The 27,714-nt window shown below is 41.9% G+C and overlaps 1 protein-coding gene across 3 annotated transcripts in view; it reads right to left on the minus strand.

The window, feature by feature from the left end:
- STAT4 (signal transducer and activator of transcription 4) overlaps positions 1-19,840 on the minus strand; it is a 40,660-nt gene extending 20,820 nt beyond the window's left edge. For 2 of the 3 annotated variants that reach the window (XM_068408237.1, XM_068408236.1), the window contains exons 1-5: positions 19,713-19,840; positions 18,077-18,221; positions 4,571-4,669; positions 3,711-3,803; positions 1,674-1,752 (exon numbers count right to left, since the gene is read on the minus strand). In XM_068408237.1, the coding sequence (XP_068264338.1) occupies positions 1,674-1,752; positions 3,711-3,803; positions 4,571-4,669; positions 18,077-18,221; positions 19,713-19,840 (544 nt within the window). The remainder of the gene's footprint in view (positions 1-1,673; positions 1,753-3,710; positions 3,804-4,570; positions 4,670-18,076; positions 18,222-19,712) is intronic. The other variant, XM_068408238.1, reaches the window with a different exon arrangement.
- Between the last annotated feature and the right edge of the window lie 7,874 nt (positions 19,841-27,714).

A 27,714-nucleotide genomic window follows, 5' to 3' on the forward strand; every position in this document is an offset into this window, starting at 1 on the left:
CTAGAATTTTCTTATTCATGTGCATACTCGTGTATTGTGTACATCTGGCTTGGATCAATGACTGATCTGTGCACTACTGAAAAACGCTCGTGGTGTCAGCAGTTAGACTAAAGCTCTTTGGAGTTGATGTGAATTACACGTCTGGCTGAGAGAATGGAGGTTGGGCGTTTGAAAGAGATAACGTGTGCATCGCCGTGGGGATTTCAGCAGCCAGGAGTACTGATCACTGGGTATTTCCCCTTCTCCGTAACTTTTTTCCTTCTCTGGATCATGTGTTAGTTTCAAGCTTCCCCAAGCTTGCCCCATGCTCTTTTATATCCAGCTCTTTCCCCCACTCTCACTTCCCCCACCTTTTGCTCTTCTTGCATCTTTCATGCTACCTTCAAAAAAGAAATTGGTGCCCACTGTGTCTCTGCTAAGCTCTGGATTGACATCTTCCCATTATGCTAGGGTAGATGTTTCAAAAGAGTCAGACGAGTAACCGATAGCTCAGCCACAGCAATTGCTCACACACATTGTAAGGTACTGCAAGCTGGCTGTGCTGGTGTAGGGCATTTGTTGACACAGTGAAATTTTAAGCCCTGAAAGTCATTTATGTAAGCATGTTTTATTTTGCGAGTGGGGCAGGCTTCAGTCATCTGTGTGGTTCAGTCATCTGTGTGGTTGGCCTGATGACTAACAACTCATTAAACCATGGCAACTTGATCTCCGCTGATTGCCTTGAACATATAGGATTGACATGTTTAAGAACTCAAACATTTTAAGCCCAATATCTTTGCGTGTTCAAGGGGACATAATATGAAGATATCTGAGCAGACACAAGTGGGCCTCAGTTTCTTTTCTGAAAGAGATCATGCAAGGACTGTTGCCGTGTGCAGATCTCAACCGTCATAGGCTGGTCAAACATGCATTCAGAGTGCTTACCAGCTCGTTATCACCACTGTGGTCAAAAAAGAACAGAAAGCCAAGTTAGAGGCTAAAAAAATCAGTTTTGCACAACTCTACACTGGGAAATAAGAGGCTCTTCCACATCCTGCCAAGGAAGGGCCATGTCAAAGGTGAGGAAATAGAAAAATAGGTTCTTTAAATTAAGAAAATTACTACTTTTCATGCCATTATGCAGCTTATCTATAGAAAATAACTATACTTGCTCGATGAGATCCTGTTTACCCTCTTAACCCCAAAAGAGTCATTATGTTCCAAGGCTGTAACTTTATACAAGGGCGCCTACAGGAAAGCAGGAGAGGGGCTTTTTACAAGGTCAAGTAGTGACAGGACGAGGGGGAATGGTTTTAAACTGAGAGAGGGGAGATTTAGATTAGATATTAGGAAGAAATTCTTTCCTGTGAGGGTGGTGAGACATTGGAACAGGTTGCCCAGAGAAGCTGTGGCTGCCCCCTCCCTGGTAGTATGCAAGGCTAGGTTGAATGGGGATTTGAGCAACCTGGTCTGGTGGAAGGTGTCCCTGCCTGTGGCAGGGGGGTTGGAACTAGATGATCTTTAAGGTCCCTTCCAACCCAAACCATTCTGTGATTCTATGATATAAACTAAAAATCCATTTTTTATGTTTACATATGTTATCTGGGTAACACACAAAAAAACCTGATACTCGGGTCTAGCTGTGGAACCAGCCATTTCGTAAAGAATCTAAAAATTATTATAAAAACTCTTACCTAAGCTTTGTATTGTTTTATACCTGAAGTCAAATTCCTCTTGCAAGTCTTCCAAGTATTTGACGTCTTGGTCAGTCATCTTTCCCCGGGAAAAGAAACTAAAATTATTTGGGTGTTCACAGTGACATAAAAAGGAATTTGTTTTGTAATGGACAAATGCATAATGTAGTATTTTCCTTTCCTATCATTTGAAAATCCCTAAGCAGTCCTGGGAACTCTGGTTTACTAACCTGTAAACTTTAAAAAGACAGTTGAATTATAAATGCACGCTTATAACTACAGATTTATTTTACTTGTTCAGAAAGCCAACTATTACCCTCTTTCCCACAGTCAAACAGTAGTGGATACAGCTTAACTACTTCTTGTTTACTAGTTCAATGATGTAGTGGAAAGTAGGAATGATTACATTTAGCCTGAGCTAAATTGAAATTATTATGCCAATAATGTAACTCTCTTCTTGGAACTTTAAAGCAGGGTAAATGGATAATTTTGCATTGACTTCAGTGGAAATTGGAATGGGGTGTGCAAAGCCAAGAAAGGTGGAGCCAGAGACAGGAGCAGATCTCAGAGGCTTTGGAGAATTACTTAACAATTTGGATAAAGCAATGAAACATTGCTGCTGCTTTGGCTTGTTGCAAGGGGTTGTTTTCATATGTACTGCAAAATGTTTGGAAGGTGTTTTCTAGGAACCAAACAATGATAATTCAAAAAAAGGCATAGCAAAAGAAGGAAAATAGAACTGTAGGAAATAAGCTGTTTTACTTCCAAGGTCTGTTTCTGTGCTGTTTATAGGAAGCCTTGATTCTGCCAATAACTCATAAACAATCCTTTTTACTTCCCTGAGATATGCACGTTAAGTGTCTGTGGAAAATACAAAAACTCGGTTGCTAAATTAGGCCACACAGAATTAGCCATTTTGATTTCCTCTGTATTTTGGAGACTAAACTTTTAGATTATATGTGTAAGGTATGAAATTACATACATGAGGAGCTGGCTGACTTCTGTGTTCAACTTAATTGCCTACTAAAAAACACTTATGTCTAGAAATCATTCTCATTTTCACTGGTCTTTCGGGGATGGCTGAGCTTCCCCACACAGGCAGAAGGAGCAGCATGGTAGGCTGCTGGGTTGCAGCTTTGTCTGCTTTTGCTCTGCAACTCTTATCTTATAACTTTACACATAGATAGAGATCTAGTATCACATTTCTAAAGCTAGCTTTATCCTTTTAAGGCTTCATCTCTCTAGCCCTTCTTCCCCATGTACGGAGACATTGATGAGAGAATGCTACTAGGACGTCTTTCCAGCGTACCAAAAGTGTTGCTCTTGAACAGCATATGGACAGATATTTCAAATATAACTTCTTCACTGAGACTGCTGCAAAGCTGAAAGTGGGGCTGGGATAGCAAAAAGGCCGTAGGTAATCTGAGTCCTTATCCTCCTTTGAACTGAACAGGCAGGTATTCTCTGACTGAGCTTTCAAGGTCTCTGTGGGACATAGCTATAGGTTTGGCTCAGCCCAGCTCTGCCCTGCAATGGTATGGGAAACTCCTAGAGAATTGTTACCATCAGCTCCCAATGTTTTTCTCCCCTCAAGTCTCCAAAATGTGTAATTAAGTCATGTAGTCTTCAGCTTTATGAAGATCTTGATACGTGACTCAGGTCACAAAGGCTAGCTACGGCTGACCCAACTAACAGAGGTGAAGTTGCAGAAATACATTTACTGAACCTCACATCTTTTTAGATAAAGACAGTAGGTATATTCTTACTGCACTCAGTGGTCTGCCTGCAACTCACATAGGGATGAGTGTGATAGCTTTAAAATAGGTAGCTCTCACACTGAACCCAGAGCAGCTGTAGAAACCTGAGGATCCAGGTATGTCCTGAGTCGTTAGTCTGGGCTGAGGTCCTCAGAATAATGCAAAATGGTTGGTGCAGCTTGTTAGCAAAAGTATTTGTGCTGCCCAGCTTACAGATTGTTCAAGTATGTCTGTGTGAAAATCATGGCTGCATAAACAGCAAACGGGACAAAAAAAATACCTGCGCACTGTTCTTGATGGCTGACACTTTGTGTTCTACATTTCGTTGTCGTTCTGAAACCACAGAGTTCTGCAGAGACTTTTCCAGTGGCCCCTGGAACACATTGAACAGATAATGGGTGGATGAGTAATGACGAGTGATAGTAACTGTACTGCAAGTTCTAGCATAGAGAGGGAATTCAGGAGCTGGTCTTCAACCAGCTGGAGAATGGTGTAAACAGCCAAATCTGTTTAGTTCCACAGATTTGAAAAACATGCTGCTTTAACTTTGAAATCCAAAAGATGAAAGTGTGTGGGTATACTGCAAACATTAAACATCTAGTAAATTAAAGAAACTGAAACATAGATTATTAGATTTCTGAAAAAGACCCATGTCACAATACAAGAATACACATTACATCCACAGGTGATTAAAAAGAACACATTTGACTTAAAAATTCTATCTGGGTTTTAAACATGTAACAATTTTCCCAGAATAGGTTTTAAATGTAATTTTAAAGTTGCTTTCTTCAAACAATATAAATACTATCAATGCTTTTGCAGCATATCAGATGGAATGTCTTTTGTGTTGCATAATTAATATGAATTAATGCATTGCATAATTTAAAATATACACATCTGTTTTGCAAAGAATAATCTCTTTAAAGCCTTTCCCACAGATTAAAGTCTTTGAAGATTAGCTGTGACATAGAAGTCACTTATAGCAACGTTTGCAGCAGTAGAGCCACTAATGAAGTGTAGGCATGAGTTTAAAGGGCAATATTGGCAACCCCTAGTGCACACAAATCACTCTAGTGGAATGAGAAGACGGGATTTGGTCCTAAAAGCACGTGAGCAGATTAATGAAATGTAATTCATTACCTGTACAGGCATACTAGCTGCAGCCAATATTCTTCTTTCTTCTCTTAAACAGTTTGAGATGATCACTGCTATATGCATGGGATTACCATGATATTTGCCCTGCAAGCACAAGTAAGTACAACTTTTAAAAATTCAGAATTCGGGGTGTCCCTCTGGAAATCACAAACAGTGTGCTTCAGTGTCTATGAGGTACAGCTTGGTGTGGGTGGAAAAGACCCCCCTACTGCTCTCGACCTTTGTTAGTGCTGGTTCAGCCTTGCAGTGCAGCATCGGTTAGTGCCATTGCCATAAAATACTCTTAATGTCCTACAGAGATTATAAAGATACAACTCTGAGATGATGTACATCATTTGAAGATCAAATTGTTCCACTGCTAACACAGCCGTTTTGAAAGGGCTTTCCTGTCAGCCTGTTCTGTGCACGATTTTATCATGTCTCCCATTGTCAATAGGATGTTGCTGTTAGCATGTAGCGCTTCTGCCAACAAAAAATTGTTTAAGCCTATCAATATGGTAACGATGCAAGCAGAAAAGCCTCCTCAGCAAAAAGCAGACGACTTAGATTTTAATGCCTATGAACATTTTTCTTCCTCCAACAAATAATGTGTCTAGAGATGAAAGAAGACACAAATCTTGTCCCAAGCCAAAGAACCAAAAAATGTCTATATTTTTATATCACCATAAATACTGTGCAGAATTGCTGATGTGTGACTGAGGACTGGGCACAATTTGAGCTGCTGTTGGTTTGTGCTGTATTTATTTATCAAATTGGAATGATTGAGGACTCTCAAGCAGCTTCTTTCATGGCGATGTGTTCATTCAGTGTTTCTCAATATCCTTCATGCCTTTTATTCAGTATTCACGTATCATTCATTCAGATGCCCTTTATTCAGTGCTCGTACAGTTTTCAGCCATTCATTAGAATTAATCCAGTTCATTTCTTTTCCTGTATGGTTTCTAGTCCTGGACTTTTTTCTATTTTCCCCTCTTTCTGATTAGTTTTTATTCTCATCATATTTTGCTGCCACTCAGAACTTCATTTATTTTTGCATTCTCTGAATGTGGCACAGTAAGTCTATACATACTTAAATTGATGGTGTATTTTCCTTTGATATCTCATACCAATTGTTGTATTAGAAACAAGGGTGTGAACACATCTGACAGAAATGTGAACACGCTGCTTCTGTATGCCAACTACTACATAGTGTCATAGTGACATACATTTCTAACACTAGACAGACAAAAGCGAACCATTCCCTGGGTGCTTTTGCATGAAATCTAAGTAATTTGAAAGACTTTTCTTAATATGTTTTGACTTCAGTTACAAGGTAAAGAAATATTATATTAAAAATGGTAATTTTAATCGTGGAGATTTGGTTCGAGCTGCTTGGTATTAACTACCATGCTGTTGGTTATACTGTGGTGCCGGGTAGAGACTAAGGTGAAAGACACAGGACTCTTAAAACTAAACAACCAATGTACCAAATGTTCCCTTCTAGAGAAGCTTTGACTGCCATGGTATTGTTAGCAATGAAACGAATGTCTCTAGGGTTTCTGAAGTCTTCTCAGGACAGATAAAGTATGTGCCCCACAGTGCAACCAGTGCACACCCAAAGTCGTCCCAGTGCTGTGCCTCCTTTGATCTCTTTAGAAGCAGTTCAGGGTGGTGGTTTACTCCAGCAATCATCAGTATCAGTTACCCTGAGGAACGCGAGTTATGAACTAGACTGTGATTTTAGGAGTTTCTCTGGAAAAAAGACGTGGTGAGTAATACTACCCCAGGACACACTATGTCTGAGATGAAACACTAAGCACTCCCTCCCTGCCTGCTCCTTGCTGCGCAGTGAAGGGGGGGTTAACATTAAGGATATACTGCTGATTTCCATGTCAAATGACAATGCCAAAGATCTGGATCTGCTGTTACTGGTTTCTCCCTGCCGGCTCCTTGGCTATCAGGGTAGTAACTATGTTCTCACTGCACACTTCCTTCAGTACAACTGAACTTCAGGTCCAGGAATATACCTGTAGTCCCCTTTATTCTGCGTATTCCTATGCTGTCCTTGTGTAGTGTCAGGATGTAACTTTGGGAAGGGAATACAGGAACGTAGCAAATAGCTATATGATCTTCCTCCAAAAGATTGAGTGGAGTGGAGCTTCGTGTGGAAGTAAGGTAAAGGTAGGGTCCGACAGCAACAACCGGAGCAAATCAATTGCTGCAAAGAATGGTTGTGCTCTTGGCTGTGCAGTGCCAGCCCTCACTTCATGCCAGTCCAGTGCCTGTCTGACTCCTTAGTGAGCCAATCCAGATTGCTAACTGGGATGGAAACCACTTGTGCTTTTTTGCCCAACAGGTTTTCTTCTCCTCGGTGGACTGAAACTGCTTGGCAAAGGATGAGTTTGTTGTTAAGGACTAGCACATGTGAAGTCAGGAGGGTTGGCTGGCAGAGGGGAGAAGAGGCCTGCCTTGTGTCGGCTGCAGTCAGTTGTATTGCTAAGCCTGTCTCATCTATCTGCACCTCGATTAGAGGAAAAAAAAAGTCCTGTTTTTAATAAGGCTTGGGATGAAAGCTGTGGTGAGAAATCTGTGACTGGTGTAAATCAGTGCATATTAGTTCCTCAGCTAATGTCTGTTAATTTCTGCTTGTTGCTGTTATTTTTTTGGTGGTAAAACAGGGTCCCACCTTCCACGTAGATGGCTAGTACGTGAGAACCAGAGCACGCAGGCTATCTGAAGCTACAAAGCTTGTGGGGAGTGTTTAGTCCCAGCTTACCACTGCCCAACAGAATTTGAGCACTCTAAGGGCTGATGGCTGCCTTTTGTCTTTGCCCTGTGACAGAAAGGAGTCAAACAAAAGCTATTTAACAAAGTCAAGAAGAAAAAAAATCTTCTCTTGGAGCTGGAAAATGCATTTATGTAGAAGAGGCACTTAAAAATTCTGATAGTGGGATGTTTTAAAATCCCCCACAAAAAATGCCAGGTATTAGGGACTTTCCTAGCATTTCTAGATACTATTCATATGCAAAACTTTTAAAAACTCTTTCTCTCTCTCTTTGTCTTTGTTTCATTAAGAGAAAACCTTCTGTATCAAGAGATGAAGTGGAAATTCACTTTTTTTTCCCTTTCTTCTCTAACTCGTAAAGCTCTAGTAATAAGCTGTGCCTGTAGTGATTCCTGTACTTGTGCCTGTCTGGTGGTTGCTCAACTTGATTCAGTTTGAGCAGACACCAAGCAGGTTGACAGAGAACTACCACCTGCCCTCTTGGAGCAGCAGCCCCTCAGACAAAAGCTGATATAATGGTGTATCTGCAGCACAAACGCTTGTGATCAAAGGCTGGGAAGGGACCTTGCCTTTGCAGCAGACAGATGCTCGAATGCTGGGCAGCTGGCACGGAGCTGAGCCGTGTGCCACAGCCTGAGCAGCCGTCCCCTTCTGTCGGGCTGGAGCTTTCTCCCCCAGAACGGCTAGATTTGTCCAATACGTGCTGGATCAATAGCCTCTTTTGCAGTCATCTAGCAGATGGATTGCAACTCAACAACAATAAATTGATAAAGAATAAGTTGTAACATTAAATATCTCAATAATTGTAACTTATTAAAGAACAGTAATTACTAAAAGTTACAGTAACAAATGTGCTTGACTCCCTTAAAATAATAACACTGAATTTTTTTCTCCCCATGTTTTATACTTCTTGGAGGTAATTACAGTTCAGAATGTGCCACTCTGTATTCCCTTATTATCCTCCTACTGCCAACTCTTGCTGTTCTGCACTTCCATTTTGTCTTTGGTTGAAGGCTGAATTTGCTCAAGATGACCTTGGCTTCTGAATGACTAATTGAAAATTATTTCCTATCGTTGAAAGAGTAGCGTAAGTTGGAAAGTAAAGAAAATTTAGCCAACAAAAGGCGTGAGATGAAGGAATCCTAACTTAGTGTGACATGAGCGTTGGCAGACGGGAAAGGAGGAAGGGCGTGGATTCTGTAGTTATGCAAAATTGTATTAAGTTTAGCTATTTATGGAGAAAACTTATAATTGTCTTTTGACAAATACCAACAAAGAGAAATGGAGGATTCACTTTATTCATCTGAAGTTTCAAATGGAAACATTAGTCTTATCTGCTAATATTATTGTAATTCTGTTGTTCTTAGAAATTGTCTTTCTCCTCTCTTCCATTTTGATGAGGTCTTCCATAGCATGATGTACAACAAACAACAAACCATCTTATTTGGACTTGCTTCTTCTCGGTAACTACCAGCATGCTGCTGCTAGATTTAAGCAAATGGGGGAAATTAAACTTTCTTTCTGAACAGGTGAAAATTTTCTCTGAATGCTGATGACATTTCCTTGGGAGAAAACCTTCCTACCACTGCCCTGCATGCACTCTACTCCAGAGACATCTGTTGTGATAGCATCTTACTAGATCATGAAGAAAAGCAGAGAGGCATTTCTGCAAAAACAACTCATACATTATGGTGTGCAGAGTTTACACCCTTTAGCCAAATTTTAAAACAGCTTGAACTATTTGGGATATGTTAAGATGCATGAAATAGTGGCTGGGGAAATGCAAGATTTGATTGTAAGTTGTAAGATCAGGGAGAAACTTTAAAATACATATTATGACACTTTAAAATACATGTGCTTTTAAAAAGAACACCAAACAACGGTCAGTTTTAGTATCTTGAAATTTACTGCTTTTCCTGAGATGAATGAAGAAATCTAGACTAGAGAGTCATTCTCTTACTCTTTTCTTCCTTTTTTTTTTTTAAATTTTCCAAAATTTAACTTATTTTCCTGTGGGCAGCCCCATCACAAAATGGATCACCCCAATCACAGTAATATTGGCCAGCTTTCTTTTCATGTGTCAAAGGTCTCTATACAGTGCACACATCTATAAATGAATACTAAATATGCACTACTTGAGTACCCTGACTCTGTTTTCGGTGATTAAAGTAGAGGATTAGGTATTAGTGGCTGGTGCTCTCTCCTTGTAACATAGAAGGATGTGCTGTGCAACCTTTAGAAAGTCAGTCAGGGGTTCACCTGGTTATCTCCTGGTTTTTAAGATGATCTAAGGAGGACTTGAGTAGGTTTTAGTGCTTTCTAATTCTGAAAATGCACTTCAAAATTTGGTTGTTTTTTCTCTGCTTTTCTCTTTTATTCTTTTTTTTTAAACTATCGAAAACATAAGCTGTATTTTTTTCTTGGTTCTGCTAGAGAAACCCTGCTTGAGCCCTTTAATGGTATGTAATAAGAGCTTTACTGGAGGCATGGAACCGTTAACTAGTATGACTGTTGATGTATTTGTTGAAGTTGAATGAATATTTAAAGAAGCTGATGGAAGAAGGGAGGTGGGACACAGAGAGATAGGAAACAGGATTACAAAGTCAAGCAAAAATACATTTCTTTCCCTGTTGCTCACTTGTGATACGCTTATTTTACTAAGTCTGATACTCAGCACCTTTCTATATAAGCAGATATCTCAACTTTCATGTAATGAAAAAACAGGGAGAAAAAACCTGTTGTCTATAATTTTATTTTTGAAAGAAAAAAATACTTCAGTATAGTTGTGTATCTCAAAGAAATGTGTGGGTGGGAAGGCATAACCATACACGCTTATTTCCCGTTTTCACCTTCAAATATGACAAACAACATTTCGCCTTGATTTGTTTTGTACCTTTGTTTATGCATCCAGGCGGAAAGCCTAATGAAGGCAGTGCTAGAATACAAAGAAACTGGTTTACCCTGATATAGGTAAAGTGCTTGGGAGTTTTTTGAAAGCCTGTATCTAAACAGGCAGTATTCTTACTAAAATATCTTCTTCTACTAGGAAGATGGCTCTGTTTTATCTAGGTCTTTAAGAGGAAGTACCTGTGACACTGTCTATTTAGACTGCTCTTGTTAGACTTTTATTTTTAGATTTCCCCTTCCCCCTCTCAAAATACATGAGGGAACTTAAAGGCAACCTCATTGTTTTAGCCAACTCCTGTGATGCGTGGGAAGCCCTAATACACAGGTCTGTAGTGCTGTACTTCTGCTTTTCTCGTATGGTATAATGCATAACTTCCAAAAGATCGTACATGTTTTTAGGGCACGTGCAACCAAATTGCAATAGACAAAGCTGTTAAAGCACAGTGAATGAGCTGTGAAGACAGAGATCTTTTTTTCCATCCCCCAGTTTGCCCCCAAATTCCACTGCTGAGTCCCTCCAGCAGACTGTAAAACCAGTCAGGGAATGGTCTATAGAAAGATTTCTAAGCAGGTAGGGTGAGATACAGCTACAGAAAACATCTCACCATCAGGCAGTAGCGCTGTGCTGCCAGAGGGGATGAATAATGGAGCGATGCTTCTTATTTAAATGAGATTTATTTCAGAATAAATATAAGTACAGTGTTGCCTATGAAAAAGGGTAAAACAGCAGAGGAGAGAGGGGACTGTTTTTGGGGGTTGTGGTTTTTTTTTTCCATCTCCTGGACACAAAGATCTGAGTGTTATTAACTAATCTCTCAGGCAGATGTTTGACTGCAACTGGGCCCTTAATGCTCCAGAATGAACACAGCCCACAAGAGGTGGTTTAGTTTGTTTGCTTGTATTTTTACTTCTGTTTGTGAGTTAACTCTTATTCGTTTTACAAAAGCAAACTGAAATGTTTATAAACTGTTAGAGTTGTGTTCTTTAAATAATAACTAGGAACTAAAAATATTTTACTTCTAGTAAGTAATCTTTTTTTGGTCTTGTATCAATCGTTTTAAAAACCCCTTTATTAGCTGATATGCAGTCACCAGCCAGTGATCACTAACAGCAGACAGCGAGCTGCTTTAGCATACGGGCTTCTGGGGAGGGTTTGCCATTTGAACACCAACATTTTTTGTAAGCAGGTTTAATGGTTGAACTGGAAAACTGACTGGGGGCAAGATGCTAATATGAAAAATCAGTCTGAATTGTGTCGGACAGCAGGACACACTGTTCGAAACACATTTCCTATCATAATTTGTTGCTTTGTTGATCTGGCAGGTTACATGAGCACTAAATCCATGTAAATAACATTTTGAAATGGATCTTCTGTGGTGTATTAGAAACTTTCTCTGTTTTGTTCCATTCTCAGCCTGTTGTAAGCTTTAACAGGAAACTGCAACTTAAACATCAATGGCTCTGTTTCCATTCTTCACAACTGTTTCTCAGCACAGTGCTTATTAGAACTGTTTGTTACCAACTGGAATGTCCTATTTCAGATCTAATGCTATTTTGTCCATTGTCTTTGATGTACTGAAATAAATAATCTTAGGATCCCTCATGCATGTAACCTTTCTGGTACAGTGACTTGCGTAAACAGTCCCCTGAACTAAAAAACCTTTATCTGTTCATGTTGGCTCTATCTGGAGAAGCACAAAGATGTTCAGTTCTCATTACAGATGGAAACAAGCTGGGCAGTATAACCAAGAACCTGAGACAGAGTCAGGAATGCACTACTGTGGTACTGGTTTAAGTAGCATAGTGTAAAGTAAGATGCTATTTCTTTGTACTACGTAGAAACAGGGTCAATTTTATATGGAAAGAAGTACCATAATGTTAATATATGTTGATTAAGATGACAGAAGATACTTTCAGATGCTATTCCAGATCTTTCCATAAAAAAGTAGGGCTGTGTAGGAAAAAGAAATATAACTAAAATATTATTTCCCAGCTCCACAGTATAACTATAGTGCTTCCAAAAGCTTGTTTTGATATAACTGGTTGGTGTGAATCAGCAAATCTGGTGATTCTACCTGATCATCTCTCCCTTTGTAATCACACGCCAAGGTGTTAATGGTGTGCACACAGAGCTGCTCGTTCAGGCAGAATCCCCATTGCCCTCCCTCCCCTCATCTTAGGCTCTAGCAGGGGCTGGTGAGTGGGTAAAGTTCACCGATACCTGAGAATCTGCTGCAAGCATTTAATGAATATACATCATTTACAGCAAATTGTTCCCCAGAGCACACACTATACTCATTAACTCAGGCTTCAATGGTAAATGAGCAGCGCAGCCCTTCTTCTTATTCCTGAAATCTGTTATTTCACTTCTATAAAGGAAGATTCATGTAATCAGATTTTCCCCTGGATACCGTAATCAGTGATGTGACACAGATGCATGTCACTGTTAATGAGAAGGGATTGCTTTCAAAAGTTATCTTGAGACTAGAGCATAAATGAGAGCTTCAGTTATGAGTAGGACGATTCTGGGAATTTCTGCTTTTTCCTGACATAGTTGTCACGCACCCATCGCCGTGCGCAGCACAGCCAGCAGCCCCTCGGCTCCTGGGGGCTCACCTGAGCCCACGCACGGGCCAGGCTGCATCCCGCAGAGCTGCACCTCGTCTGGCAGGTACCTGCTGAGTGCTCCAAATTTTCAGCTTGGAGTGGGGGGGAAGAACATCCCCGAGATGAATACCACTGGATTACTCAGAGACCCACAGGCAATCGCCTGCCACCACCGTTTCTAAATGGAGTGGTGGGACACTGGGCTATGGTGGCCATCTCTGATTCCCAGGCTACTCCAAGCCTCCCCTGCCTTGGCTCCCCTGGGGCGCTGCAGCCCAGCTGCTCTCCCCTAACCAAAGATTTTGGCGTGAGAGTCAGGAACATGGACAGTGCCTGTCTTACGTGAGTGTCTCTATATTTCACCAGTTGTCTTTGTGTATTGAATCTACTCATGTATTGCACAGGAGCCTACATCAGGGAGAGGTATGCTGTCATTTAGAAACGTTCCTGCTGAAAACCGAGGTGTAACTGTTGATGGGCTAAGGTCGTGTGGACTGTTGCATCTGCAATTTGGTTCCTAGAAGTGCTAGGCAGCTCTTTGGAGCTTAACATCTGCCCTTTACATTTTGCTGTCATGGCAACAGCACAAACCATCTCCTTGTGACTAATCTGCTTTGCTTTTCTCCATCTAGGTTTCAAGCAGGAGAAAGAAGCACAGACATAGCTTCTCCCCTCTTTCCCCCACTGCCTTTAAACATTTTCTCTCCTCCTCCCTTTCCAGAACCGCAGCGGGGGGAGCGGCAGTTCTGTAGGAAGATGGACAGGGAATTTAACCTTAGCAAGTGACTGTGCTGTACTGTCTCCCACCAAAGAGCACAGCCACAAAAGGCTTCTCTGCTATAAAAATGAATCCAATTTACTGACTAGAGAAGTAACAATAACGTAAGAAGTAAATATGAAGGATTTTAACCTAAAATGCTGACCCTGATTTTAACATAATATGTGCATTTATACCAGATTAGTGTCAAGAAGCGATGTTTCAATGAAAGCAAGAAATAGATAGAGAGGCAAATTACTGAGAGCTAGCAGTAACCTCAGCTGCTTAACTGAGTTTCTCAGCACTTGAAAAAGTGCTTATAACTTTGTCAAATTGCATGTTTCCTGGTCAGTGTTTCTTTTTGCCTGAAGATAATTTTGGAAATGTCAGCAGTCTGAGCAGAAATGCCACATTCTATAGTTATTTCTCTAATGGGGAGAGAATAGGGATGGTCCCTGTGGCCAAGGGTGCCAGGCAGACCTGTCCTCCTGCTGAGACTTCTACTCTTTGCCCTTCACAACGCCTAAAATTGCCCAAAGCTTTGTATTGCAAGTAGGAGGCAGGCAAGCTCTCACTTCTTCCGCTACTTCCATCGTTATTTTCATGGAGCAACTTAGATGTTTATGTAAAGATATTTCAGGTGAAGCTCAGAATAGAACATTTTCTCCATTTAATAACAAAAATGAATCCCAGGGAGGTCTTTCAGATGGGGTGGGCTTGGCTGTGGTGCTGGTAACTCGTAGGCATAATTCTGTCTAGATTCAGTAACAGCATCAGGACTCTTGATCCTAACGAGCCCTTTGCTGTCTAGCAAACAGCTGTACAAGTCATTTGTAAAGTCTGCATTGCTTCCACTTCTAAGGCTGCTCTTCGTTAACGAACTAGTTGTATTTCTAATTAAATATTAGTCCCTCGTTTTGCCTTTTGTCAAGAACCTCAGATTACTTTTGAATAGCTTTTGTGTGTTCTCTAATTTTAATTATTTTATTATTGCTATTGTCATAGTATTTAGGAGCCTACACCATAGCTCAACATACTACTCTGCATGCTTAGTGATAAATACTGGTTTCCAGCATTATCTAGTTTGACAAGTATTACTTAATATTGTAACACAATTTTGCTTAAAATAATTGAACAAACATTGCGCTCGGATCGTGTATTGAAGTTGAAGAGCTTTGTGTGTGTGTGCACGCTGTACATATGTCTGTATGTCTGTGTGTGTGGTATAGAGGGGAAGGAAGAGGAGTGAACTGTGAAATTTCAAAGAAGCGCTTGTGCTGGAGAGCAAAGCAGAGAAAAAGGTGGGCTCAGGGTAACTAACCTTCGGAGAAAGTCAAACCAACACTGTTCACAGAGTCACCAGAAATGAAAAGATGTTTACACATGCAGCTTCCTCTCCTGTTCAGGAACCCAACCTTTCCTCCATCAAAGTCAGTGAAAAATCTTGCTAGTTTTACAGTGTACCCTTCCAGTCTGCCTTTGCCTAGGTGGTACGTTGGGACAAAAGGGACCATGGCACTGTACTGTGTACATTAGTCATGTTTTTCTGGTGGTGTCTCATGAAACTGTCACAAACTAGCTCAAATTGCAAGAGCTGGGTATCTGCAAGTGCATCCAGCTGTGCGTGGGGAGCCAAATGCCCAGTTCCAAACTTCTCATATATTCAGCAATAAAATAGAATCAGTGATGCATTAAAAAAATTAGACACATAATTACATAACTTCCATACTCAAATTGGACAGCAAATACCGTCCATACTGTGTGTTATGTACAGTTCATAGTCCATTAGCAATACCTGGCAGTTAGTAACAAGGATAGGATGTCAACTGAATACAACTACTATAGCATTTTTTTCCTGATGTCCTTACTTAGCCAATAAACAAATAATTTCAACAGCAGAAGCTCAGGAGACTGCCTGTGCAGCTCTATAGAACACGCAGCCCATACTTGGCTGAAAATGCATTTATCACCGATGTTCTAAAAATTAGAAGTTGTGACGTAATATTTTACACAAAAATCAAAAATACCTGTGTCACAGATTTCTTAAGACATAGTTTAAGTTATTTGCCTTATCAATAATAATAATAATAAAAACCCACTGCAAGAATCTGGTCCTACTTCAGCCTACAGAAATTATTTTGGAAATCAGAATAGACTATGGCTGATGGTGCTAAAGGTTGTAAGAAATCAGGAAGAGCTCTGGTAGTGAAAGTGCCATTCAGTGTCTGGTGGTTCATATGTGTATTTTGAAACTGAACAAGTAGCTTTTTATCTAAATACAGGTTATCTATCTGTTGTCTTGATATAGTGGAGAAAGGCCAACATTGTTAGTGATGGAGAGAGCTGTTGTATTTTTTTGTTCAGCTGGGAATACTTTACTGCAAAGCTCAAGACAGATCCTTTCTAATAAGCAGTATAATTCCAGCATCACACACGTCCTCTCAGAAGTTCACAATGCTTTAGGCTGCAAACCTTGCAGACCTTTGCAACCCAAGGGAGCAGAGAGTCCTTGCTGCTTGAGAAAGCTTGCTAAGCCAGGGCCTTACAGTGCTGCAGGGCGATCGAGAAAACAAGCTGGTACATGTCGCAACTTGGGCGGCGTTTCTTTTCAGAGCCAGCAATCAAGTGACATGATGGGTTAGGCCACTCCACAGGGACCTTTACTATTGCTTTATCTAGAGAAGGAAAAGACCAGCTCTGGTGATGGCTCTGCTGGTGCTGTAACCAGTATATGGTGACTGTAACCTAGCTGTACAGTCGTAATGGGGATGCCTGGGCGTCTTGGCTTGTTCTGGAATCATGACTCAGATCCTTGCCACCCAAGAAACCACTTAATCAGAAATCACTTAAAACTCCCCTTCTTTTGCTTTTCTGGAATAAGCCTCCTTTGCTTTGTCCTCTTCAGGAAGCACATCATAATGTAATTTCCAAACATGCCAGGGCTTAAAGGAAATTGTTTTCGTTCTGGCCATTTTCATACTGGCTATTATGTAAACTCACGTGTGTGTGTGCAAGGCCTGATTACTTGTCTTGGTATGCCAGATTTCACAGAGCTGCCACTTCAAGTTTTGGTAAAGATTTTAGAATAAACTAAATGGTGTGAAAAGAAGGAACAGTGAGAGACTTTAATTTTGTAGAGCCTGTATGTAAATATATACCAGTTCTTCTGCATGTGCACATTGTGATGGTATAATCATAAATGCACAATGTTTTAAGCCAGGAATACACCAATGCAACTGCTCGTCTCAGTGCCCTGAAATGCTCTTTCCGTGTGTATGCTGCTGTGGGAGAATACCTTTAGTAAGCTGATACAGCTCTGCCTCAGCCCTACTGTGGTAAAGCGTGCCAAGACCATGACAGAAATAACAGGATTAACCTTTCTGCAGTTAACTCTAAAAGCAGTTAAGTAAATTTGGGTTTGAGCGGTACTGAAATTATGGATAGTGCTGCTACACAAGCCAGAAAGGCAACAAAAAGCACCTTTAGTTTTAAGTTGTATGAGACTGACTGCATAACACCAGAAGAAAATGTGGTAGCGATGGAAATATTGTCACATTTTTAAGAGGCCACCATTAGGGATAAAGAATAGAAAGACACATGGCCATAAAGAGAACAAAATAATTGGCAAGGTCATGCTAAGATTTTCCAGACCAGTGTGTGTGTGTGTATATATGTGTGTATATATATATATATATATATAAAAAAAAAAATAAAGAAAATGTTTTGCAAGCGATGTAATTGCCATTTAAGTACTTATGGAAAACACCATCAAAGAAGAGAAAAAACCCCAAACTTTCATTAAACTCAGATGCCTATCTGTTCTATGCAGAAGACAGAGATGTCAGGAAGTAGGTGACTAATGAAGTGGAACTCTGAGAATCCTTGCCTTAGATAAACAATTATTAGAGAAACATTCACCCAATCAAAATAAATATCATTTTGCAGAAGCCTAACGGAAAATCCTTTAAGCCATTCATGACAAATAATCCCAGCTAAGCATAAAATAGCAAACATGCTAATGATTTACAGGGGTTCCTTTTTCAGGGTGCTGCTTTAAGCCCCAAATATACGTTTTTATTCCGTAGTTAAATATCTGTATGTGTTTGAAAGGTGGTAATTACATTTGTAACAAATACGAACATCCATAAGCACAATACAGTCTTATTTTTAAGAGATCAGTGAAACACAGGTACGCATAGAGCTAAGAAGTCACCACCCCTGTCTCTGAGCAGCGTGCATTAGAATGTGAATTATTGTTCCACAAAGTAACAGACAGTGGAATTATTATTTTGAATTCTCTTGTTGAAGGCTTGGTCTTCCCATAGCTGCTTAGAGTCTATAGCAATCGGGACAGCTCTGAGCTGTGCACAGGAACAAACTGCATTCAACAGAGGGTGGGCACTGCCTTTAGAAGCCAGTGAGGGCATGCAATTTGTCATCTGAAGTAATGACCCACCTGCAGCAGCTTCCTGATTCTTTTCAGGTTGTGTATCAAGAGAAGGTTCTTCTCCTGTGAAACCCGGTCCAGCTGTTCATCCACTTGTATGAGCAAATTCTGTAACAGGATTGTTGCCATTGCCTCGTTGTTGGATGCAGCCTCCCTAAAGAACCAATGAACGAGAACCACACGTTTAAAATGTCGTAAGAAGTGTCAATCTATCTGTACAGAAAATTATAATCCATTCAGAAATCTAGGCAGCAAAAAAAGGCTTTAGATATATGGTGACTTGCATATAGTTAGAGGTTTGTGAATAATTGATTTTTATGATCCTTTTATTTATGTTCACACAGATATGAAGCTATAGAGACAGGGTGAGGATGTTCTTAGCACAGGCTGTGGAGTCAGCCGGAGGGGAGACAACCAGGGTTTACTAGTCTCTGGTCTGGTGAATATTTAAGTATTTTTAGACCACTTCTCAGAGGAAACGGGGCTTATGCATACTGTCCTTCTCACTGTCAGTCACACAGATGTGATTTCTGAATTTGCTGCCCAGATTCCAACAAAGTTGACACTGGGCTCCAAGTCCAAAAGATAGTATGTTCTTACAAATTTAACGGAAAACTGGCAGGTTGGTAGAGGAGAGGGATCCAAATTAGTGTCTCCACTGAGGAAAATGGCAGTAATAACTTGCTCCAGGAGGCAACAGCCAGATGGCCAGTCAGCAGATATATATCTTCACACCAGGCACCAGATGAGCCTTCGCCTGGCCAAACTATTTGGGGATACAGGAAGACTCTGAAGCTACTGGTGAAGGGTATGTAGGGGACAAAGGACACACACACAGAGGCTTTACTGGTTCTGCTGTTTATGGAACAGCTTGGTACGTGAAAGGCAACATTAGCAAGCACAATAGAGGAAGACAGACTTTGGACTGCGTGGCATCCTTGTCCTGGGGACGTTCTCTCTCCTTGCCCTCTAAACAGCAGATGCTGGTTGAGATACGCCTGGTAAATCTTGCAAAAAGGGGACTTTAATGTTTCCTGTGTTTCTGTAGCCCCATAAACACTGGGCTATAAACTGCAAGGAAAGATTATATTCCTTAGCAGATTTTTTTCAATAGTATTGTGGATTTAGCTTGAAAAATTGAGATGTCTCTTTCTGGTACAACTAATACAAACTTTTTTTGGCATTTAGTTCTGAATTTTCTTAAGATGATTATCCAGTGACTCTGATGCAAATTTGTGCATAAATTCACCTTCTACAGTTCCTACAAATAGCTGGCTTGTTCCCCAAAATTATATATCCAGCTTTAAGTGCAGTTTTGGACAAATGAATAATTTTATGCTGCGAGAGGTAAATGTATAATATTTCCATTGAATACTAACTTGTATTTTTTTTTCTATGAAAAACCTGTAATACCATTAGTTTTCTCAAATATTTTTATTGGATTTTGTTTAGGAATAAGTTCAAATGAAACCTCACCTCCAGGCATTCCTTAAATTTAAAGTTTGACAGTTCAACAGGCTAAATCCATAACTGGTGGAATACTATTCTTGGAGTGCACAGCTCACAAATGAGCACCCTAAAATCTGGATAAGTAAAAAATCGTTCATGACTGAAATCATAAGGGAGGGAATAAATTTAATCCTACCAATCTTGGCCTTCTATCCACTGTGCTAGTAGATGCCGGATTTCCATGGGGAAGTTATCATCATAGAACTGGTCTACCTGCTCCAAAAACTTTATTTCCAGTTGTTGAACTTGACTCCATTGGGACATACTGTAAAAGAAAAGATTAAACATGTTTACCATTGAAAGGTGAATATGAATTCATAATCCAAAGTGCATAAATCACTTATTTTCATTGTAGTTCTTATTAGTTACTTAATGTTCCTATTTATTCTGTCTTTCAAAACGGACGGTACTTGGCTAAAGTTAGTTAAAAGGAAGGGGGAGAAGAGTGAGGAAGACCATTAAAAGGAGCGCTGGCTCTTGCACTTGAGTGGGCGCCTCTGCCAATTTCCTTCCTTAATGCCAATGTTTTGGGGTACTGTATGATGCTTATAAAGCAGGGAGATTTCCACAGCCTCTCTTTCAAGAGAAGTAACTTAGGATTGTGCTTTTCAAATCCAGGTAAAACTTATTTTTATGAAAGAGTAGTAAAAAGCAATGAATTTGCTCTCCTCTTAGTGAATTCATATCACTCAAATTTTTCCTAAAGCCCTAGTGGCTGGTTGTTACTGTGCTATTCCTAGAGCACCACATCTTCTGTTTGGAGAGTACTGTTTGTTTCACAGCCTAAATTGTTTATCTAGTACACCTTTTAAATTTTTAATTATCACAGAATTCTGAGATTTGACATTACAGAAAGAAAAAAAAAACCACCAGCCCTGGGAAGTGTAAAGTCATATGAAAACTGTACGACGAGCAAGAGTAGTATCACCCAAAGACAGGCTCTGAAATTCTTACCGAGATAACCATCCCAAGTAAGTTCTGGCTGTTTACTGAGATACAGGAGTTAGAAGCTTGGTTGTTCCAGATTTTAGGTGGGCTAATTAATACCTGCTCCTCTCCGTGGATAAAGAGATTGACTTGGGTGAGCAGGCTCTCCACGTAGACACCTCAGCCTGAGTGACTCTCCACTTAGGAGAACATTACGTTTCCATTACCTGCACTTGAGGCTTGCACCACATCATCATTAATCCCACTGGTGAAAACACCATTTTCATTGTGATTTTTTTTAGTGCAAGAGAGACTAAGGATAAAACATTGCATCAGGGCGGGCTATGCCAGGCTGTAATTCTAGATGTGGTGCGCAGATAAAAAGAACAAGCCATCGTAGATGTGCAGAGGAGAGGGATGTCCTAGGGCCTCCGCCCTGGGATCTCTGTCTTCTCGTGGGCTCTGCCCACACCCTGATCCTCTACCAGAGGTCATCTTCCCTTTCGTTAGGATGTTTGTTTAACAAACTACATAAAATCCAGTCGTGGACTGCAGATTGCACTGCAGTAGGTCAACATATTACATCTGTTTGAACATTTTTGATAGACATTTTTCCTGAAAAAAAGATGAAATTTTATCAAAATTGACATTTTTATAGCAAGTTGACCTTTCTATAAACATCTTTTCTATTTCCAATCCTGAATCATAGTTTCAGAATGTCAACACTTTGAAGTAGAGAATACATCATATTTTAATGCTGTGGTCTTTCAGTTTGCATTTTCTTAAGTCAGAGAGGGGAAAAAAAAAGATGATGAGGTATCTCGAGGTGTAAGAGAGTCCTGAGTACTTAGTCATGCAAAAGTAAAAGCGACAGGTTTTAGTTTCTCCTTAACAAAGGCTGGAGGGGATGATTCTGTGTGTGGTGTGAAGGACACACCGTATAACGTCAGTGGAAATGAGCCCGGCGACATTTCCCTCCCCTTTATCACTTCCATTCAGAGAGGAAAAAATATTGCATGCACATTTACTTTGTTTCTTTAAATTGCTGAGAAGGAGTAACGCACAGGAGAGTTTCAGAAAAAAAATTAAGGTTTGTAAGCCTGTTCCCTTTCAGTGGGACTTTTAATCTCAATTTCTGGTGATTCTGATATCCTAAAAAGATGAGTAAGAAAACTTAATATTATTATCTGAAGGGGAAAAAAAAAAAGGCACTATTTTGCCCCGGCTGCAGCCCTTAGGCCCTGTACGCCAGGCGCAGGGCTGCTCACACCTAACCGCGGGCGAGGCGCAGGGGCGGCCCGCGGAGCTTCCGCAGGGCGCTCGGTACACCGCAGCCGCGCTCCCTCCGCGCAGGAGGGCCCGCCCCGCCGGCCGAGCGGCCCGGCTGGCTGCAGGGCAGCCCCGACGGCAGCGGGCAGCATCGAGGTGCGGTCGGTGGTACCGGTGCTGGCGCAGCCGCCGCCGCCACCCCCCCCGCCGCGCTGACCGTCACCGGGCCGTCCGCCCGCCCCGCCGCCGCGGCGCGGCCCCAGCCCGCCCCCCCGCCCCCCGGGGCGCCCCACTTGCCTGGCCAGCGGGTCCCGGCCGAGGCCTGCTGCCGGCGGCGGCTCCCTCCTGCCCGCCGCCCCGCCCCGCCGCCGCGCTTTATGCCGCGCCCGCCCCGGCCCGGGCCCGGCCCGCCGGCAGCGGCCTTCCTGTGCGGCGGGCGGGCCCGGCCCTGCGCCCGCCGCCGGGGCTCCGCGCTTCGGCCCGGCGCCTGAACCCCCCGGCGTGTCAGTGCCGGCCGGCTCCGGGTGCTGCGAGACGTGCGGGGCGGGCACCGGAGAGGCAGAAGCCGTGGCAGCTGTCTAGGAACAGTTCAGAGGAGGGAGACTTAACAAAGTCTCTTTAAGTCTTCGGGAAACTTAAAAAACATGAGAATCGTTCCAGTTGGTACGGTGGGGGCCGCCGTGCCCCCGGGGATCCAGGCTGCTGCTGCTCCCCTGCCAGCTTCCCCTGCACGTACTCCCCATCCCACTGCTGCTGTACCCAGCACCGGGTACAAGGTACAGGACAGTCCTGGTAGGACGTGGAAACGACATGTGCTGTGGCTTCCTACAGCATCCCTCCTCTCAGGGTAGTGCCTGGGGTGCAGAAGCCTCTCTCCAAAAGAGTTGGTCCGTGTCCTAAGGAGATAACGATCCAACATCGTGTCTGTAAATAACATTCTTACAGCAAGGGTTATGGCAGCAGGGACATGCTCCAAGTATTTTTTTCCTTAAAGTAGTATATTATTGGAGAGAGGATTTTTATAATAGCAGGTGCAACGCTGCTAAAACCAAAGTGAGTGGAAAATGCTAAATTATGACCGTTTAAAATCCATCTTACCTCAGCACAGAGCTTGAGTGGTAGGATCGTGACTGATGTGATGCGAAGCAGCTGCAATCTGCCCTAAAGAGGATCCTTTTGAGTGACCATTGTTTTATTTGTCATATTTTTGTCTTACCAGAAACCCCAGTCATGAGCAAGGTTTTTCTGTGCCAGGCTGTGCAAATCTGAAGTAAGAGGCATGCTCACAAAACCCACCACGGAGCCAACTGAGCGGTATTATACACACTGCACTGGGAGGAACAAGAAACCTTGTTCAAGTGAAAAAGCCAGGTGCTGGAGATGCAGTTAAGCGGAAGGTGTGTGTCCCTAGTGATGTGTAACAATATTTTCCAGGTAGAGCAGAGGGAGAATTGAAAGTGAGGTGAGCAGTTTTGATACATAGGCAACTCCTAGAATATCGTATGCAGATGTCAGCAGCTGACCCATGTCTGAATATGGCCTGGGTAGCCATCATATTCACTGTACACGTGCTTGAAATGAGATTTGGCGTTATATTTAATAACATTGAGCAATTTTTGAGGTGCATTTGTATACAGAGAGCCAAGATCATAACAAAAGTCTGCAAAGTCCTGATTTATAGAACAGCATGGTCAGTGCATATTTCAGTAGACTCACATTTATTTCTGTTATTCTTTGATGTTGTATCATTGCATATTTGTTCGTTATCTTTTTCAAGTGAGATGAGGATTTTCTTTAGCCTATTATTTTTTTGCTAAATGACCAGAGTGCAAAATCATGTTAGCTTTACAACCCAGAAACAATAGCTAGGCATATAAGACCAGAGGGATGCTTCTGTTGCTCTTCATGACCAGATGCACATCTAGTCCCAAATTGCATTTTGACTTCTGTAAGTGGCTGTTCTTGGTTCTGATTTAACTCAGCTGCCACTGGCTCAAAAGAGCTGACACTAGAGCAGAATGACAATATTTTTACTGCCTTTTGTTGGGAACTGGGGACCAGACTGAATGTCAGACTTGCTCTTTGGACAAAGAGGTCAGTCCCCAAATACAGCCAGAGTTTGGCAAGTCTCTGCTCAGACCTGCCACCTGTCCTTTAGCTTTAGCAAGCATAGGAAGCCATACAGCTGCTCTTTCCTTACGTTTCTGGTTTTGCTGATGGATATCCTGGCATTTCATTCAGAATACGTACACTCACACATATTTTATAATCTTTCCATAGGACTGCATGCTTTCATTTTGTATATGTGATAAATAATCTTAGGGAACAACTGGAGTTTTGTCAAATTTTGTTGTCTACCACTTGGCGAATCTTCATCGTTTTCTAAGGCAGCTGATTTTCATGTGGTTTACTGTGTACCAGTAACCTTGTGTAGGTACCACATCGGGACATTGAGTTAGCAACGTGAGGACCACCCAGGAAATATCATTGATTAGTAATTTGATTTTGTGCTGTCAGTAGGGGGAACTATTGCACTGTAGTTTTTTTCTTTAGCCTTTAAATAAATATTGGTAACTATTTATTTTTCTTTTTAGATTAAGTACTCATTCTCTGAGCATCCTTACGTAACTGCTATCCGTAATGATAAGAAGACAGGTAGTTCATACCATCTCAATAAAATAAGACTGTAACAGGTTTCCAATCCCCTTTTTGCTTGCTGTTTCTCTGCGTAACCTAGAAAAGAAGCTACCTGGTGGAGTGGTTGCTATTAAGGTGATACTATGCTTCCTGTTATCTGATTCAAATATCTATTCAGGCTTGCTTCAAGAGGCCATGAGAAAAAAGTTGTTAGGTGTCATTCCCAAAACCTAGGGTAATCAGAGGTCATTCTTCATTTGAGGTTCAGAGCTCAGTTTCTGGGAAGATGGTTCCTATTCCCCTCTTGCCTCCTTCCTTCCCCCACTTTCTGGCAGGTATGGCAGTGAAGGCAGGTCAGCTGCTGGGATGGAGAGCAGCTGTGAAACCAGGTGTTGGGGATGCTGGATACGAGCCATGGCTGTGGAGGCAGGAGAAGAGGGGTGTGATATTCACAGCATGGGCTGCAGGAAAATGGGTGGAGTCACTTGTGACATTACAGTGAGTTGGGGGAACCCTAGGGCTTTAGAGAAGCTCACTGGAAAATGTGGAAGGGAAGTGCACTTTATTTGGAGGAAGGGGTATAGAGAGGCTTGTGGCCCTAGGGCATTAGAGTTGGATGGTCAAAGAGGTTGAGGGATGGCTGAGTGTGAAAAGGCCTGAGGTGTGCCTGAGAAGACAAGATAGCCTGAGGGGAGGGGCTGTTTGAGGAGCACAGGTGTGAGAGAGGAGGGTGGTGAGGGCTAAGAGGTTCCCTTCTGAGGCAGAGGGATGGCTCAGCTCTATGGTCTTGGAAGAAGGGTCAGTGGGATTGTGTTAGCACACCACAAAGGATGCGATGATTCTGGGAGATGTGAGGGAAACTGCTGTGGAGCAGAACTGAGATGAGAAGAAAGAGATGGTCTAGGTCAGTTCAAGGAAGCTCTGAAGGAGAGCTACACGGATACGATCCTGGAGGAGATGGCTTGAGGCATGCAGTGATTACTGCTGAGCTAACACATGAGGAGGGTGTGAAGGAGGCAGCTGTGTGGGCTGAAAGGAGAGGCTCCAGGGGCAGGGAGTTGTGGCTCACACTCAGTGGAGGGGTTCAGTGAGGCACACTGGCAAGGTAGGACAGGCTGAAACCAATGGTTGCGAAGTGGGGGACAAGGAAGTAAAGAGCCTACGGCAGCCCATGGAGGGGAAGGAGTTTCTTCACCTGCACTGAGTCACAGTAGAATGGTGAGGATGCGGATTGCAGCCCTGGAGAGTACGGATAGGCACAGCCCAGGAAAGGATCAAGCCACTGTTGAGTTTGGCCCATCAAGGCTAATCTTTGCTGTGTAACATTTCATTCTACTTCACCAGTGTTTCAGCACTGGTCGAAGCAGGAGAATAAGAAGCAAGTGTTTCTTGCATGGGCAATTTAAAGGGAAGAAAAAGACTCAAGTGATGAAGAAGGAATTCAGGACATGGTAATCTTTTCATCAAACGTTCACAAAGTTGTTTCTAGGAACACTGAGCCAATTTATGACTTTGATCTGTCTGACCAACCTGTCATCAAGATTATAATCTCTTATGTTTGGCCTCTAGTCATTATACTCCTTGACTAACCTTTAATTAGCGTATGTGTCATCTATCTTTTACATGAAGGAGACACTTAGCTTGTGCATGCTATCCACGCGTTATGTCTTGTATCTGAACTGTTCATAGCTTTTCTTCTTACATTCAGAACATAGAATTCTGGTCTCAGTGAGACTGGTAAACACTGTAATCATGAGAAATTGCCTTGCTGACAGTGTAGTTCCTCCTAGTCAGCACGGCATAAATCAGCAGTTGTGCGTGCAGGTCACATCCCTTACTGTCCTCTGTTTGGAGAAAAAGGCAGGAACAGCAATGTTGTCCTGAAGTTACATGTTGTAACAAGCTGTTTATGAATACTGGAAAGAACTCTTAGCTCTGTGTTTGTGTGTAGCTAAAGGAATGATTGTTATGTTAGAAAAGGTGGGGGGTTTTGGCTGTTTGGTTGTTCTCAATTGCTGAAAAACTTACTGTTTCCCCCTTCCAGTAATGAATGAACCGTATGTGCAGATGTATAAATCCATATGAAATAAAGATACGTACCTCACCCAAATTCAAGATTATATCGGCTAGAAAAAAGTAATTAACTTGCCCTGTAGAGAATAATGAGAAATCAGGAATTACAGACAATGAAGCTTTGTCCCCCTGAGCTGGGCTCAGGTCTCTGCTTTGGTGGCAGTATGGCCTTTCGATACTGCAGTCTCTAGCTTTGCTTTTTTGGCAGGTGCAGGCAGAGCAGCCACAGAGCAACGCAGGAGCAGGCCGGGATGAGTGCCCTGGAGGTAGAGGACTTCCCTCCTGAGGCTTTTTGCTGCAGCTTGTGCCTGTGCCCAGACCTCTTCGGCCCTAATGGAGGGTCCATGCCCATCCCTACTGCTGGGGAGATTTTCTGCATCAGTTCACAAGCAAGATCAAAGTGAGAACAACTTCTGTCAAGCTGGGACATCAGGAGTTCTTTTATTGTTATCTCTGTACAACAGGTGTGTTGCTTTGATGCATGCCTTGTTTATTGTTTTACCTCTTGATGTCGTATTTGCAATTTTGCACTGGGTAGTTTAATGTGTATCCTGGGAAAACTCAGAGGTATTGGCTCTCAAGAGGAAAGACTTGGGTATTCTGGTGAGATTTTTCTGGGAAGGAGGAGCTCCTCTAAGGAGAAAGAAGCCTGTGCATCTCTCTTGTAGAAGTTAAGCCACTTGGGGTCCTACAGTCACCATGCAAACTTATACACTGACAAAATTAAGGTAGGAAGAAATTATCTGAAAGGCCTCAATTCCACCTGAATGCCAGCCTGTCACTGTTTACAGAAGGGCACGTGTGGAGAAACAGAGGAAGCATGGAAAGAAATGAGGGCAAAGAAAGTAGTTTAGAAGAGCAAGGAGAAGAAAAGGAACTCTGTGGGCCTTGTATTACTTACCTTGTAGTGTAAATGAAACTTCCTTTTGATAGTGAAAAATTGCATATGTGGAATATCATTGTAAATCTGCTTTGCCTTGTATCCCTCCTCCGGTAACTATTTTTTCAGTAATTTTCATTGCTTGATACATATGATTGCTTTAACCCTTCCACTTCCTAAATGATATTGTGCAAATTTAAGTTTTACTTTTCCTGTATTACTTTAGAGTCAGGTTTCCTTTTTTGGTTGTAGTTATGTAGATTGTTAGGAATGCTAGGAGTGCTGTTTTAATAGGCTTTTCCACTCAGTGTAGTCTGTGGGTGCTCAGGAAGCTTTTTTTCTTATTTTTATA

The sequence above is a fragment of the Nyctibius grandis genome, chromosome 9, assembly GCF_013368605.1.
Source record: "Nyctibius grandis isolate bNycGra1 chromosome 9, bNycGra1.pri, whole genome shotgun sequence".
Taxonomy (NCBI): domain Eukaryota; kingdom Metazoa; phylum Chordata; class Aves; order Nyctibiiformes; family Nyctibiidae; genus Nyctibius; species Nyctibius grandis.